The sequence below is a fragment of the Neopsephotus bourkii genome, unplaced genomic scaffold, assembly GCF_033783945.1.
Source record: "Neopsephotus bourkii isolate Nb327-2 ecotype Australia unplaced genomic scaffold, CSIRO-AGI_Nbou_v1 NB_1634, whole genome shotgun sequence".
NCBI classification, from domain to species: domain Eukaryota; kingdom Metazoa; phylum Chordata; class Aves; order Psittaciformes; family Psittacidae; genus Neopsephotus; species Neopsephotus bourkii.
Window position 1 is genome coordinate 7472395 of NW_026902109.1, and position 16717 is coordinate 7489111.

A 16717-nucleotide genomic window follows, 5' to 3' on the forward strand; every position below is an offset into this window, starting at 1 on the left:
CATCTGAGGTCTCAGCGGTACAGGGCTCTTCAGGACTGCCTCCGGCAGAGTAGACAGGGACAAAGAAGGCATTCAGTAACTCTGCCATCTCTGTATCTTCTGTCACCAGGGCACCCATCCCGTTCATCAGTGGGCCTACATTGCCTCTGGTGTTAGTTTTACCTGCCATGTATTTGAAAAAGCTCTTTCTGCTGTCCTTGACCCCTCTCGCCAGCTTTAATTCCAAGGAGGCCTTAGTCATCCTAGCTGCCTTCCTACATCCTCTAGCAGCAGCCTTATATTCTTCCCAAGTGGCCAGCTCTTCCTTCCATGATCTGTAAACTCTCCTCTTCCACTTGAGCATACCCAGTTTGTGTGTATGCTGAATGTAGATCCCAGTTCATGGCTTGATTACGTCTTTGATGTGAAAAACTTGCTGTGAAATGCAAAAAAATGTATGTAAATGTATTCATCTAAACACTAGCAACATTCTTATAAGTTATACAAAGGAAATGGTCCTTTCCCTTGAAGAGCTTACCTGTAGAATTAGGAGACATTTGAATATTAGAGTATGTTTCCACAAAAATAATTTTCTGTATAGTGATCGTGGATTTAGTAAGTTGATATTAGAGTATTGGTGAGTTGCAGACAATTTTCTTAAGTAGTATAGAACTGAAAATAATATTGACATTGATTTTTGGTTTTGGAAAGCTTATCTGTTTGGAAATTTTGATTTTTTTTCAATTAGGAATTGTGGAAGTTATACCCATGTTGACTGCCAGATAAAATGTCTGAGAAGAGAAACTTCTGATACTACAAATAAACTCATTTTATGGGCATTATTAGCACACATCACATAGTCAACTGAGTATTTATTACGATATCTTTTCTAGCTCGGAATACTCTTCCACTCATGTAGGTGAAGTGCTAAATTCCTGACTGATGTTTTTCAGATAGAACGTTAAAATAATTACAATTTACTTTATTTTTTCCTGAGATTTGAGTGTGCCAATACTTACTATTACCTACTAGAATACAGCAATTCTGTCTTTATTAGAGGATGCAAGACTGATGAAGCAGTTATAAGGCTAATAACAAATTGATAAATGCCCACTTCCTTTTTTGGTGTCTTGGCTCTGGAGAGAATTCTAGCTAAATTAGATGTAGACATGGGATGATGACAAAACCAGAAATACAGTAGTCTCCAGTGAAGTGTGGGCAGTAGTTGATTGCTCCATTGTTCTTTGCTATTTGGAGTTAAACTCTTCATCTCTTGTGTTTTGCCAGGCAACACTGGTCTGACCTGGAACTAGACTTTCAAAATTCATGCTGTCAGACATCGTGCATCAATCAAATGGTTTCCTGCTTTTTGTATGACTAAGGGAGAAAAAAATGCATATGGATTTGTTTTCTCTGAGACTTTGCTTTTTGGAGCAGAGGGAGGGGTGTACTTCTGGTAAACTGCATATGATTTATAGTCGCTTAATTTTTCAAATGTTTGCTAGTCTGTGGCTGTGTCAAAATTACTGCCATGTTATTCAGTTGAAAGCCACCTAGCAGAGGGACCTTTCTCATAGCGCCTGTGTATTTCTTGCTTTGTCAAACCTTTGTCACAATTGTAGGGGTTTATGCATCACATTGAGTGGCATCTGGAATGAGCTCCCAGGATGTTAAAATATTTTAAATGTGAAAGCCGTCTGCCAGAGCATGAGCTGCCATGCTTCTCATTAACAGCATAACAAGAATTTCCCAGTTCAGCATGATGTGCATCGCTATTATAAAACACAGTTACATCAGGTTTTCAATATTGTAAGAAATTAATTTTGAAATATTTTACTCTATGACGGATTGATTCTAAACATACACAGTAGCACATAAAAGAAGGTGTTTTCACTGGAATAAAACTCTTCCTGCTGCCAGGCTTTCTGGTGCCATACCATTGCTTGATATTATCTGTTTATAACTGTGTGGCATTACCTTTTACTGCCACTACAGCGAATGTTTATGCTTTTACTAGTTAAATTTCCTTTGTTTAGCATACTTTTTAACTTGCTAGGCTGAATGATGCAGAGGAAGGAGCCCGTGCATCTCAGCGGAGGCTTTTGAAGTAGACAGAAACTTTTCATCACATACATTCCTGAGAAAGTTCTTACAGGTCTTACATTCACCATATTTTCCCATCTACTTTCTGTAACGATAATTTTGTCTACCTGACGAAGGCTCTGGCAAGTTTGGAACAATATTTTTAGAGTCCTCTATCCCTAGTCATTATAGAATGGCAGCAATACTTTGCAGAATATCATTAGAAGTGTTTTGATGCAGCCTCTGTTCTTACATCTGTGGATGTGGACTTGCTGAGATTTTGTTTTGAAATGTAAAGTAGTATATTTTGAAAATTTTATCTTTCGTGAAACAAGGCTGCTCAAAAGAATAATTAAATTTTAATAATGTTTGAATTTAAAGACAATTATTCCTTAAATCCTGCATCACACCTTTTCAAAATCAACTACAGATTTTTTTCAATATCTTTATATTTTTGGAAGTGGAAATTGGTCCAAGTGTCTGTCCTTGAAAGTAAAATGTTTCGACATGCCAAGATAATAGCATAATGTGAAGTCAGGCACATAAGTAATTGGGAGGCTAATCAGAACTATTTCTCATGCAAGTCTGATTCTTGACAATCCTTGCAAAAACTGTATGTGTGTAAACATTAGCTATTACCGTTCCTGATCTCCAAAATACGATGAGTCAGCTCAAGGATGCAAATGTGATTGTGCAGAATAAACAGAGTCAGCGCATCTGTCATTTATTTGATGAACATCTGGACATAAATAGGAAGCAAACTGCTGATACAGATTTATTAATAAATAGGACTTTCAGGATGCAGCGAAGGAGGAGTTGGACAACATTTGAGGGCTGGAGTACTAAAAATAGGCTGTTCAGTACAATGTACAAGGTCATAGTCTGGGGGATAAAGGAGGGCTGTATTTTTAAGGGGGTACTTCATCTATTACCTTCATTATTTCACGAAACAACTTTTTGCTGTCCCAGCATAAGCCAGTATAGTAAGGAAGTAAAGTTAGTGTGGTCCTGCATTGTATCAGGAAACTTATTTATGTGGAGACAGAAGGACATTACTACACTTCTATAGGACTTAGAAGTAACACATGTACTTTTTCTGCTGCTTTGTATTTGATAACCCCATTCTCACTTTAGCTGTGTCTCTTGTACCTAATCCATCTCTGATCTTACATAGCTGAAAATTCTCCCAGTATCTCTCCTGCAGTTTTTATGGGCAATTCAAGGTCTGCAAGACATTGTCATCAAGGTGACACTTTCTAACACACTTTTTCCTTCTCTTTAGCTGGCAGCCATAGTATCTGTAAACAGTTGTTGCTGTGACTACATACAATAAAAACCGTTTGAAAATACTAAATAAAATTATAGAAGTATAGAATAAACATTGTCCACGAGCATTTTATGAGTGGATGTTTTCTCATTGTTAGCAATTCTGGTTTTCAGTGTTAGGGTTTCAGCATTAACTGTTTTTTTAGTGTTTTGGTTTGTTCTTATGATCCAAGCAAATAAGAGAGAAAAAATGTCTTAATTATGAGTGACAGACACCATTAATATGTGGTTTTGGATGTGTTATTAGTATTTTTCTTCCACTCTGAATAATAGTGTGAAGGGGAGTAGCACTATAAAGTAAGTTCATCAGAATGTCCAAGAGGGCTGTCAAGTTATAACTCCTTTCAGCACTCAAGGGAAATATGTCTGTAGGTTTCCTTAGGTTTTTCATTGCTTCACTTAGCAGCTTTCTGATCAGTGGGAATGGTCTTTTGGCTGCAAGTGTGTTCATGCTCCTGAGGCAAGGTTTAGTAGATCCTACACAGCAGCTGCAGATCAGCCTCATCAGTTCCCATGTGATGGAAATTCCACCAAGTTTTAAAAAGAATGATTGCACAAGCAAGATTGTGCAGTTGCAGCTCATTTTTTGTAGGTAATATGATAGTCACATTTGCATGAAGCACACAAGAGCAAGAAACCATATTTGTTAAGTTGGTTTGAGGTGCCTTCACAGGACTCTGAGATCTTCCTGACTCACTGGACTGTCTGCAAATACTAGCAGTCCCCAGCCACATGCTTTCTGTGTTAGCAGCATCTGGCTTTAGGCCAAGTGAGAGACTCTGGCTATATGCCTTTTCACACAGCTTAATTTGCTAATTAAATATAAGCTGATTACAGCAACTGTCTTTCATCTCAATTTTTAGCTAGGTAATAAAAAAAAACCAACTTAAAAACCAGAAGCATCTAGCTTTTTTTAATTAAGGAAAGTAAAGATTAAGGAAAGTGCAGCAGCTACCTTGAGCTAGGTAGTAATCCGCATGCTGTCTGCTGTATGTGATGGAATCACCATCCCTGGAAGTGTTCAAAAAATGTGTAGATGAGGCCCTTAGTGGCATGGTTTAGTGGTGGACTTTGCAGTTCTGGGGTAAAGGTTGGACTTGATGATCCTAAAGATCTTTTCCAACGTAGCTGATTCTATGATTTTAAGCTTTCAGCTGCCTGGGAGACGGAAGTGCTAAGACCTGCTTTTTATGTTTTGGGGTGCTCTTGAGATGATGCATTTAGATTAAAATTAATGCTTTTGTGAATCATATAGATTTTTTATTTTTGAAATGTCTATATTTTATATGCTACATGTATCTATTTTCATTTGACTTTATTAAATGTTTGGAAATGTAGTTTACTTCAATATACTTTGAAAATAGAATACAGTTTAAAATACTGATTTTTTGTTTGTTTGTTTGAAGGGCTGTTAGGTGGGTTGTATATTTTGAAGTCTTCTAAGAAGGATTATCAATAGAGAATTTAATGTGCAATAAGAATAAATGTATACATATATAAAAGCTGTATAATGTTTAATACTTCAGTGTTTAAAATAGTTCCATGTCTTCTGAATTTTTAGCTGCAGCATGAGAAAGCTGAATTGGAGCAGCATTTAGAGCAGGAACAGGAATTTCAAGTGAACAAACTGATGAAGAAGATCAAAAAACTGGAAAATGATACAATTTCGAAGCAGCTCACCCTGGAGCAGGTAACTCCTTATCTTCAGAATTATATATGTCAGGCTTCTTGTTGCCATTCATCAGCTTCCACTCTCACACTGCTAGTGGGAAAGACTGTTACTTCTAAGGAAGTTAAGCTCTACAGTAGATAATACGCATGTGGTCTAGTTGTGATCTAGGACACCTGTTTGTGGCAGCTTGGATCACACAGGACTTGAACCGCGAGATGTCAGCTGTGTGTGTATACTTAAAAAGATTTGAGAATTTACTATGTCCAGCTCATTTTCTCCCAAGACAGTTGTGAAAATTACAGAAATAAAACACCATCTTTTTTTTTCCCTCATATTTCTGCTGCAAGTTTAGACATTGGAACTGCTTTTATGGTTAATTTTAGGCATGTGCATTAAAACTTCTCAGTGGCATTAGCAGAAGTCCTTGTGACTGAAGGCAAACTGATAAAATATACAGCCTTGTTAAAGAGCTTAATTTTTTTTCTGGTTGGGGAAGGTCAGTAATTTGGGTGGTATGAATATTTGAACCAGTTTTGTATGACTCTCCTATTTCTGTTGACTTTGTAGGTAAAATAATTAATGTTTATTTCTATGATAAAATAGGTTTTCTTGACTCTTATGCTAACATTCTATATAGAGAGATTTATGGAACAAATTAAAAAACAGAAAGATAGAATGATGTGGTTGCCAACTATTCAAGATGGAAATTAACATGAAATTGAAATAACTCTCTTAGCCACAAGGTGGTGGTGGTGGCTACTTAATCAAAATGCAAAGTAAGCTTACATATAAAGCTGGTTTCTCTTTGAAATGTTGGCATGAGCCAGAACTAAAATCTTAATGGTGGTTATTTTTGTATCATTGTTCTGGGCAGAGAGACTTGGGAAATCATAACATTTGAAACTTATTGCTACCTTTGAAAGTCAATGATAGACTGTTCAAAAAGCAAGGGTATACAAAGGCCTTTCATGTATCTGATCTAGAAAACTTAACTTTGTTAATGAAAATGTTAAATTTGTGTGTTGGTTTTACTTAGAAATTCCATTTGCATTTATAGGGAACGCAATATATACCTTTGTTTTCCCTTACAGTAAGGTACAGTATATCTCAAATTACTTTGAACTTCATGATTTCTTCTCTTACACAAAATAAGAAAAGCTTATTGTTTTGAGTTAATGGCTGGGCCTAAACCAGGACAGCTCATAAACCAGGTGAAGCAACAGCCTTTGGGGCATGCGCCACACCTAGCAAGAAACAACCAAAAGTTGTGAGCAAAGCAATATTGCCTTTATTATACGCATAAGGACTTAAGTAAGAGATATTGCCATGATGCTTCAACATGACCTTTTGGACACATGTTTAAACAGGGCTTGGAAGGAGTATTTCAGCAATGCTTTGAACATAATCAAGGGCTGCATCACTATATCTATCACTGTAATCAGTGAGTAGACAGTTACAACATATGTTCACTAAGCTATTTTAAAAATATGGAACAGAAATCATCTGTGCTTTGTGTCTTTCCTGTTTACTTTTTCTCATCAGAGCTGCTCATGCCACAGGTGATGAGTAGCTAGCCAGTTTGTAGCTGTGATGGTTGCATAGTGTCATTACTAACTTACATTATATTAGGGTTTGAATGGGATCTTACTTTATTTTCTCAAGTCAGCTTAAAGTGGCAGAACTTACTTCTCTGAAGGCTAATGGTGAGGAAATTTATGATGTGACTATTTCAATTAATTGAATGTTTTGATTAAAATGAGCAGCGATATTCAGTGGTTTGATAGAAAATGAGTAGCTGTCAGTTTTGTCCTTCGGAGTCCAAGTTTGTAGTCTTGCTGCTACTTTTTAATTGCTTTTCTATTTCATACAATACAGTGAGAAACTAGAATTTATGCAGTTAGGAGATGAGAAATAGTAACTAAACTGCCCATAATCGTCTTCTATGTCTGCTTCTTTGAAAGGAGAACATGAAATGTAAAATCTCCTGGAGAGATAATTTTGGAGAGATAATCTTGGAGAGCTGCAAAGAATTAAAGCTACAAAGGGGGAGGGGCAGACGAGCTGCAGAGAGGTGAAATTTGGGATAGTGGGCTTAGGCAGAGATCATATTCAGCTTTCATTGATTTGGGAGATCTGCATATCAGGAGGGAACAGTTGTGCTTGTTGATAAGTTGGCAAGAAGACTGAAAAAGCAGTAATCCAGGAACAGAGGCAGTGGATATTTTACCTACATTTGAAGTAAAGTAAGTGTATGTGTGAAAAAGAGGACAAGGAACACAAATTTATGGTGAAGAAGGTTCCCTTACTCTGAAGGGAAGACGAAGGTCAAAAAACAAAGCAAGAAGTACTTACTTCCTTGTTTACCTGTTCTGATGGTAAAAATTAAAATATGTTTTATTGGAATGCAACTTTGAACTCGTGTAGAATGATGCGAAGCAATGTCTTTTTCTAATTGTATTCCCTATTACTTGTCAACATATGTCTATTTTTACTTACGGTATTTCTTCTAAGCTTGAAAGATTAAAGTTGTGCATCAATTAAACTTGCACTGTTACGTGAAGTGTGTAAGCTTAAATTTTGTTCGGGTATCTCATTACGTATTTAGTGATTAGCACAGAGCCTTTTATAGATTTCAGTGCTGTAATAACACTTCACCCAGTGATGCAGTAAATGTGCAAGGAAATAGCCTAGTCTGTTTTCAGTCTTTCCATTTTGTAATGTGACGTTATTTGCCCTTCAGGAAAGTGGTGTTAAATAAGGCTTTGCTGGGAAAGATACCTCCATGCTCTTTTCAACCTGTAAAGGTGTTCATCTGTTCCCACATGTTTCAGTTTTGCTAACTGCTGGAGTTCAGCTGCCAGTGTCGCTGAATAATATCATCTGTGCCTTTTAGTATTCTAATATATTCTTATTAATATTTCCATTGTATCTGTACTAAAATACTAGTAATAGATTTCTTCATGTGTGTTTCTTCTTAACTCACAGTAGAATCAGGAATGTTTGTCCACACAGTGAATGAATAAGAATAATGTCAAGTTAAGTGTTTACTTTTATAAAGCCTTTGCCAAGATAGAAATGCATTTTTTTTCTGCTAGTAAGAGTTGATAACGGTAACACTTAAGGCATTTTGCAATTTTTTCTTTACTATTTTTGTTATGTTGCTTTGCCTAATGCAAGGTGAACATGGCTTCTCTTCAATTTCTGTCTTACTGAACTGTGAAAAGCTTTTGAAATTTTTCAAAAGAATCAATATTGGTGTAGTTGATGGTAAATACAGTTTGAAGTTTGGAGATAGGTGGAACAGGAAATGTGTTTAAATAGGCTTGTCATGCCATCAGTGTGTCCAGATTTCAAGTGCCCCCATGCTGGCCAGAGACAAGTTCTGTGAGAAAGATTTCTATTGCAAAGATGACAACTGTGCAACTTCTGAATTTCTTGATTTTTTTTTTTTTTTTCCACTGGCTCTGTGACCAGTGTGTTGGGTTGGTTGGTTGGTTTTGTGGGTTTTTTTCACTGGCTTTGTGGCCAGCCTGATTTTTGCCTGTTCTTTGCCTTCTCCTTGCTGTCATAAAGCATCATGTAAAATGGTGTTATAACAGTGATCTTTACAAATGGCAGTTCCTTGCAGAAAACTGATTGTTTTCATCTCCAGTTAAGACGTGAGAAGATTGACCTTGAAAATACTTTGGAACAAGAACAAGAAGCACTAGTGAATCGTCTCTGGAAGAGGATGGATAAACTTGAAGCAGAAAAACGGTTTGTCTTGTTGCAGTGTGCTTTCTTTTACAACTCTTGGTTTTTGGTGGAGAAGAGATGATTAATACCTTATTTTCTTCTACATGTTTAAGGACAGTTTTGTTAATGTGACTCTGAATCTTGACCGGGCCCTCAGAAAATGCCTGAGCCTGGGTGAACTGCAGGTTTTGTAGTTTTATTTTACTGTAGAAGGTGCTCTGAAGAGCTATATGTGATATTCATCAGTGATAAATTCATAGTAGGATAGGCTATTGGTAGCATTTTTGTACATCTTAGATTCAAAGCCTTATTCAAGCCAAATCATTTCTGGTTTAATTTGTTTTTGAATGTGTGCCTTCTTACAAGAAGCTATGGTGGAGTCAGACCATGCATTAGTACCATGTTGTGTGGTACAAGTGAAAACCAGGCCATGTTGTGCTTGCATAGTGCTATCCCTGCTCTTCAGGGCAGAGTCGTCATTATCATGGCCAATCAACATGTTCCTAGTGAAGAACATTTCCATGCTTTCAGGCTGAAAAATTCATCATATCTTAACTCCAAAAGTAATAATTTAGAGCAATGACTATCTACCATATCCTTATTATAAGAGAAGTTAATTACTCCTGAATTTACAATCAGTTATTTCAGCTTTTAGGTATTTGAAACCTTCATTATATGGAATACCTTTTAGTTTGGAGATTAAAAAAAAAACAACAAAAAAACTGTGTGACTACGCTTCAGAAAATGTCTGTAATGTTACCTCTTTTAGTTACAGAGAAACACAGAAAAGCTTGTGTTTCACCCTAGGCATGCTTTACTCATCTTTTCATCTTGGATATGTGTTCTTCCTCTAAGAATGTACATACAAAAATTCACCAGAGATTAAATTAATTTGATTAGAAATTATTTTATGGAATAAGTAGTGTTTGATTATAAAACTGACATAACCTATATAGTTCAGAATTTGTTTTTCCTGAACAGAAGACATTTGGAAGTGTCGTATCTGAGTATTTCAGAAAATCTGTCTGTGCTCAGACAACAAATTTTACCTTCTTTTATTCTTGAGTTGAAAAAGAAGACTTTATAAATCCTCCCAAAATTCTCTCCCCAATGACAGTAGTTAAAGTAACTCTTATATACTTTTCAGAATCCTTGCAGTGGGTTTCTGGGAGTTTTAAGAAGATTTATTTCCAGTAGAACTGAAGGTGAAGTTTTAACTATTTTTATGCAGAATTTTGCAGGAGAAATTAGACCAGCCAGTATCTGCTCCACCATCACCTAGAGACATATCAATGGAGATAGATTCTCCAGAAAATATGATGAGACATATCAGATTTTTGAAGAATGAAGTGGAGAGGTTGAAGAAACAACTGAGGGCTGCACAGTTACAGCGTGAGTAAACAACTTGGTTTCAATCTTTCTAGGTTTGTGTAGTGTAAGCTTTTTATATATACTTCAATGAGTTTGAACTTAAGGTAGAAGTAGGAAAAAATAGGGCGTTTGGGATTCAAATATTTTTGTAATTGCAGTATTATTGCTTCTTGATGTATTCAGGTGCAGTTTAGGGGTTTTTAGCTTTACTAAAAAGGTGTCTGGAAGAATCAACAATTTTTTCTTTAATATCTTGGGCCAGAAGAAATGTGTTTATCTTTTTTTAAAAAATTTCTATCTGGATTTCATCAGTTCTCATCATTTAGTGCCTAGTTCTGAGTCAATGGCATTGTATTTCAATTAATAAGTAAGTAGATACCTAACCACAACAGAAGAGTTTGGGTAAGTGGGGAACGAGAAGTGTTTTCCCCCCTCTAGTGTGCTGGTCTTGACAGGCTAACTGAAATATTTCTACTGCTGTTTAAGAGAAATAGCTTGCCAGAGGCAGTCACCTTCCTTAAATACAGAGATGATGGGATTTTGCAGGGGGCTTGTGCATAAGTTTGTGGTATTAATAATTTGTGTCAGTTAAAAGAAGATAAGGGCTGCTAATCTTTGTACTTGCCAATTCTGCACTGCAGCCTTCACTTACTGAGCTTCAGGAGGAGAGCAAGGCCTTAGATTTAAAGTACTCTTTGTACAGATTTAGCATAATTAATTTCATTTCAAGTGTTCTTTATTAAGTTATTTATCTTTGAGTTTCTATGATTTAGAGTAAAAATTCAGAAGCATTTGAATTCAAATTCTCATTGAAAATAAGATCTAGATTTTAAAGTACTTTCTGTTCATGAGCAGATTAAACCAAGCTTCAATATGAATAGCAATACTGATAGAAATAGTGTATGTGCTAACTGGAAAGCAGGTGAAACTGAAATGCATTTTCAGTTTCATGTTTGCAATATGTTTTTATTAGAGAATCTCTAGTATTATTCATAAGTACTTAATAAAATCTGCTTGCTAAATTCTGATACTGAAATTACATTTTGTCTTCCTGAAACACTTTTAGTCTAGGAACTGTTTCGATAACTAGTAATTTTAAATAAGTGATGCTGTTACATTTAGCAGTGATACTTCCACAGAAGAGAGAGAAATAATGTATTATTGATAGTTTGGGAACAATATTCTAAATCAAATATTCTTTTGATTGAAGACTGTTTAAGTGATATTTGCTGAACTTGTTTAGAATTGCAAACTCAAATTGTGCTTTGGTGTACATAGTAAACCACTTGTTGACTTTTAATATCAGTACATGTCCTATTGGCCAATCTCTATGATAAAAATGTGTAATTGAAAGAATGCTATAGCATACATATAAGGTAGCAATAATACAAATTTGAGTGTTTTGGGTTTCAGAACTTGTTTTGTGCTTCCTCCTTTGAAAAGGAAACATACCTTTAAAATAATTTCTTACACGTGTTGCAGTAAAATCTTTGTAAACATGGAATCACATTATTCTAATAGAGCATAAATCATTGTTGTCCTTCTTTGTGGTTTTGGTTTTATTATTCGTTACTTTTTTTGTTTCCTTTTCATTTTTCAAATTCATTTAGGTAAATACTTAATACTCTTTTTGCTTTTAACCTTTTATTTCCAAAATTGGTGTCAATCAGTAATTTATTTTAGTAGCTACTGTTCAGAATTGGGCATTGAACTATTGACTTAGAGATTACAATTTTGAGTGACCCATCCTGAGCATTTTTGCACCCTCATTCTTGAAGTACTGGAGTAAAATTAGGCACAATGTATTTGCCTGTTTGTGAATTTCAGTCAAATTTTAACAAAATTTGGAATTTCAGATTCAGAGAAGATGGCACAATATTTAGAAGAGGAGCGGCATATGAGAGAAGAAAACTTGAGGCTTCAAAGAAAATTACAGAGGGAAATGGAACGTAGGGAAGCACTCTGCAGGCAACTGTCAGAAAGTGAATCCAGCTTAGAAATGGACGATGAAAGGTTTGTATTTTCTAGTGATCCAGATATGTCGGCATTCAGCTTCTTAATCAATACTCATACTTCTTTTTTAATATTATAGAATAAGTATTTATAGAAATAACCTGTATGTGGGTTTCATCTACATAGCAGATTTCAGCATGGCCCAGAAATATTTTTAGTAGAATTGTATCACACTTGTATAGGAATGGCATTTTTAACAAAGAGAAAGAAAATATTTGTATCTGAGAATTACTTAGGGTTTTGATAATACATATTAAAATGAATATAGCTGTGTAGTTGAGATTCAGGATAAATCAATTATAGTACCTTTGTTTTGCTCCTAACTGGTAGGAATTGCATGAGCTAGGCAGAACATCCTTACTTAGGGCTAACTAGTCCTTTGCAGAAGGGTTTGATTTCCAAACCATAATACCCTTGATTTTTTTTTTTTTTTTTTTTAATGTTTTTATTTTTCCTCAACTGCAAGCTCCATTGCTTGCGCTGACCTTACAGGTAGTCTTGAGTTTTTCTTGGTGATGCCTTTTAGTGTTTTCGCACTTCATAATCATATGAGTGTTGTAACTTGAAATACGTTTTTCAGTACACTGACTAGAACATTCTTATTTCTTACCAAATGCTCATTTTTTTGTTGTACTGTTTTCCACTATTTTGGATTTATTCTGGTCCCTTAAAAAGAAAGGTTGAAAGTTACCCTGTGCTGTGTATTCTTCTGATACTGAGCTGTTTCTTCTTGAGTCATCAGTATATTTGATATAAGCCATAATCTACCACAAACAAAGTATCAGATATTTTGTTGCAAGGAGCACACTGAAAGTTCAAGGTACTGTTTTCATTTCAATGAAATACTAGGCAACTAACACATATTGCAGTAGCATCTGGTATGAAGATGTAGTGGATGCTGTATAAATTGATAGAAACACAGGATTCTTGTGTTTGTGTAATGTAAATACTGCATTTACAGTATTTATGTTGTAATGTAAATACAGTTAAATTCTAAATCTATGTGAATTATCAGTATTAATCCAAAATTGCAGAGTATCCTATTTTTTTTTTGTCAGTTCCTTGTAGGTAGTGGTAATCAATAAAATGCAGTAAAATTTGGTTAACTCTTCTGTACTTCTAAGAAGTTTCATTGTTGTGTTGGTTTTCTTGGTGCTACAGAAGTGTGACAGAGTCACTCCAAAACAAGCATTCACAGTGTAAGTAATACGAAGTGAAGGGAAGGATAAAGCAGGTATTAGAGTGGTTAGTCTTAGGAGAACTCTGTAGACAAAATAACTGTGGAACTATGTGCAGTAATTATTTTAAAATAAGTTTTTGTCAGCTTACATTGTCATCCTAAGAATGATGGTGGTGATGGATTAGATATCCATTTTTTCAGTTTCATTCTGTTAGCTAATGGTACTTATTTTCTGTAGGTGGGGGTAGATCAGATATTTTACTGAATGCAAAATACACAGCTCTCCCTAAACTTCCTCCTCCTGACTGGCAATAACTTTGTCTTCTCAATCCTCCATCCTGTTCTCTGGAGTAGTAGGGAAATACCTGAAAACAGGAAGCATGCAAATGATGTGCTGCTGTTCCATATCACCTGATCCAGGTATTAAGATGACTTACAGAAAATTGTCCTTATGTAGAATAAAACATGGTGAATATGATAAAATGACAAAGACCACTGCCTTGCTTTAATACACGTACTGTCTGCATTGCAAGTTACTCTGTTGCAGAGGTGATCTAGTCAGTTCAAGTTTGCTAACCTTGCCACCAGTAGCTCTTCAGGAAACTTAAATTTTATTGAACTTTAATTTGCCAGTTTGATAATTTTGCATTGTTCTCTATTGCAGCCACTTGTATTACCTGATCCACCCAAATTTCAACCAGTTTTGGTATCACTGCAGTGTACTGCCTATGTTAGGTGGTGTGGCTTAGTAACCCTGAATATCCTGGTTTGAAAAAGTAAGATGCGGTAGCAAAATATGTTTCAAATAGTTTATGAAATGGCTCACAGACCCTGAAGTAGTCATCACTGTGAGTTCCACTGAATAGTAATATTTTTAATGCTGCTTCATGTGTTTTTTTTTTCTGTGATCGGGAAATAAATGTAGCTAAGCTAAGAATTTCTGAGAACATAGTGGTAGAAGGGGAGAAAAGTAAGAGTCAGAGGGCTGTTAGCTAATTTTGCCTGCTGCCCTACTGAGTACAGTGAAGAAAACACAGTTAAATGTAATAATATAAACCCAGATGCACTTATTTGCAGCCATATGTGCAGGAGATGGTGAGGAGGGGAGCCTCTAATCTAGGCAATGACTGAAAAATCTAGGTGAAGAGTCTTGCATAAGAAAGTCAGCCTCAAAGCTGCTAGTGTAGTGCTTTGGGAAAGAATACATAAAATTACATTTGAGATAAAAACTAAGTGGCAAGTGGGAGCAATTGCTATGATTTTTACCTTCTTTTAGAAAGCACTTGGTGGCTGTGAAGTTTCACTGTATTCAGTGAGTAAAGTTCAAATAAATACCACTGGAATTATTACAGGTGGGGAAAAATGTCTTGCCTGAGGTTCTGATCTGTTCAGTTTGTGACTGTAAGAGTGGTAGGTGTCTTACAACACAACCTAGAAGTACCTTTAGTGGGAGAAAGTCCAGGATTCAAAATGTCTGCCTCTTCCAGTGATGAGATGAGCACGATGAGCAAATGGCTAAACGTATACACCAGAGGTATTAAAGTAGGGAACAAGTGTGAGGCTGATAAGATGTTGGAACAAATTATCAATACTTTAATGATTTTTTTTTTTTGCATCCCTTTGCATGATTTCAGATTAGTGCTGAATGCACTTCTTGGAAAATACACTTCAGGCTGACAAGCTATTGAAAAGTTCAATGTAGGAATCCCATGTAAAGTGCAAAAATGTAGTTAAAGTCAGATCAGATGACATGATTTATATCTCTGGTCTTTAGTATGTACTATTGTAATCATACACAACATGTACAGTTTTAACTGCAAATGACTAAGATACATCCAGCTTTTTCTATTGGAAGTTAAGCTGAGCCTTCAACGATGAGAGCTCCTGTCATGACTTCGTAAAGGTGACTGATCCTTCGTTCATCTAATGTGATTTTTATGGGAATTGAAAAAAACAGTGAAACATTTAAAACATGGCACATTTTAAAAGCTTTGATCTAATTATTCTTTACCTTTTTTTTGTTAGATATTTTAATGAGATGTCTGCACAAGGATTAAGACCTCGCACTGTGTCCAGTCCTATCCCTTATACACCCTCACCAAGTTCTAGCAGACCTATATCACCTGGTAAATATTTAACCCAGTTTCTAAAATTATTGTATGCATCACACAGTAATGAGCCCTATTAATATATTTAGGTCAGTAGCCTTTCAAACCTAGTCTGGGGGAAAAAAGAAATTATCATAAATGTAAGAATAGTTTTGCTTTAGATGTCTTCTAGTGCAGCATGTTTTCAGATGGTTCTGTTTTGCACTGTGAACAGATATTAAAGATCAGTTAAGTAGCTATCACTTCATTTTTTTTTCTTTTTCTCTCCTATTCTCTTCTTTCCTTCTTTTTCCTCCTCTCCCCCATCCCCTGAAGTTGCCCAGCAGATTGCGTAGTTCATACAGATTTCTGGAGTTTGATGATAAGCTAGTAACGAGGGCACTATTGTGCTCTGAATCAAAACTTCTTACAGAAGTCTAATCGTAAATGTGTTTGGAAAAAAAAGTCAATTTCCATTTCTTTTTAGTAGAGAAGTGGCTTTTGTACTTCTATTTTCTATTGTAAAACAGTAACTATAAAATTAAGAATTCGTGTCTCTAGTACTTTGTATAAAACAAAGGCAAACTAACCTTTTCTGAATTTTTAGTTACTTAATATATATATTTTTTTAAATTCAAAGGAAGTGTATTTTTGTTACTAACATTTACTGACTGAAATTTAAAATCTCTTAAAATCGCGCTTGGACATTCATTAAAGGTTGTTGGCCATGGATGTTGTATGGCTGTCACAAACTTGTATATAAAGAAGTGAATCCCACATGCCCTGCTTTCTCAAGTTCACCTTTAGAACCTGTTGGACAGAGTCCACAGTAAGGGATGTGCTCTGTAATGACACATGCTGCAAGGTGGGATTGAGATATTTTGTTGCACAGGTCTGCTAGAACATATAAAATGTATTGAAACTGTAATTTTCAAGATTGACTTTAGTTTTTCAGAAGGACTCAAAAACAGTTTCATCCAGGTGTTGCAAAAAGAGTAAGCGTTTGTAAAAACTAGCTGTTTTTTCCATGTTCTGCAAGGTATGTTGCCAAGAAAATGATACGTTTCCTTTGTCCTGTAACTGCATGTGCAGAAACGTGGTTACGCTAACCAGTGTTCTAGAGTAACTACTGTGGGCGTTCATGGTTATACATGTGCAGCCTTCATAATAATACACTATTCAACTGAATGCTGTATCTGCAGTCCTCACAGTGGTTATAATTGAAGTTATGTGTAGGAAATATTATCTCGTCATTTATAGACTTGCACACTA

The 16717-nt window shown here is 35.6% G+C and overlaps 1 protein-coding gene across 1 annotated transcript in view; it reads left to right on the forward strand.

Moving 5' to 3' along the window:
• Positions 1–16717, forward strand: part of CCDC6 (coiled-coil domain containing 6) — a 48437-nt gene that overhangs the window by 24136 nt on the left and 7584 nt on the right. Inside the window, exons 3-7 of the mRNA XM_061374071.1 lie at positions 4949–5077; positions 8712–8815; positions 10026–10186; positions 12022–12178; positions 15384–15484. Of these exons, the coding sequence (XP_061230055.1) occupies positions 4949–5077; positions 8712–8815; positions 10026–10186; positions 12022–12178; positions 15384–15484 (652 nt within the window). The remainder of the gene's footprint in view (positions 1–4948; positions 5078–8711; positions 8816–10025; positions 10187–12021; positions 12179–15383; positions 15485–16717) is intronic.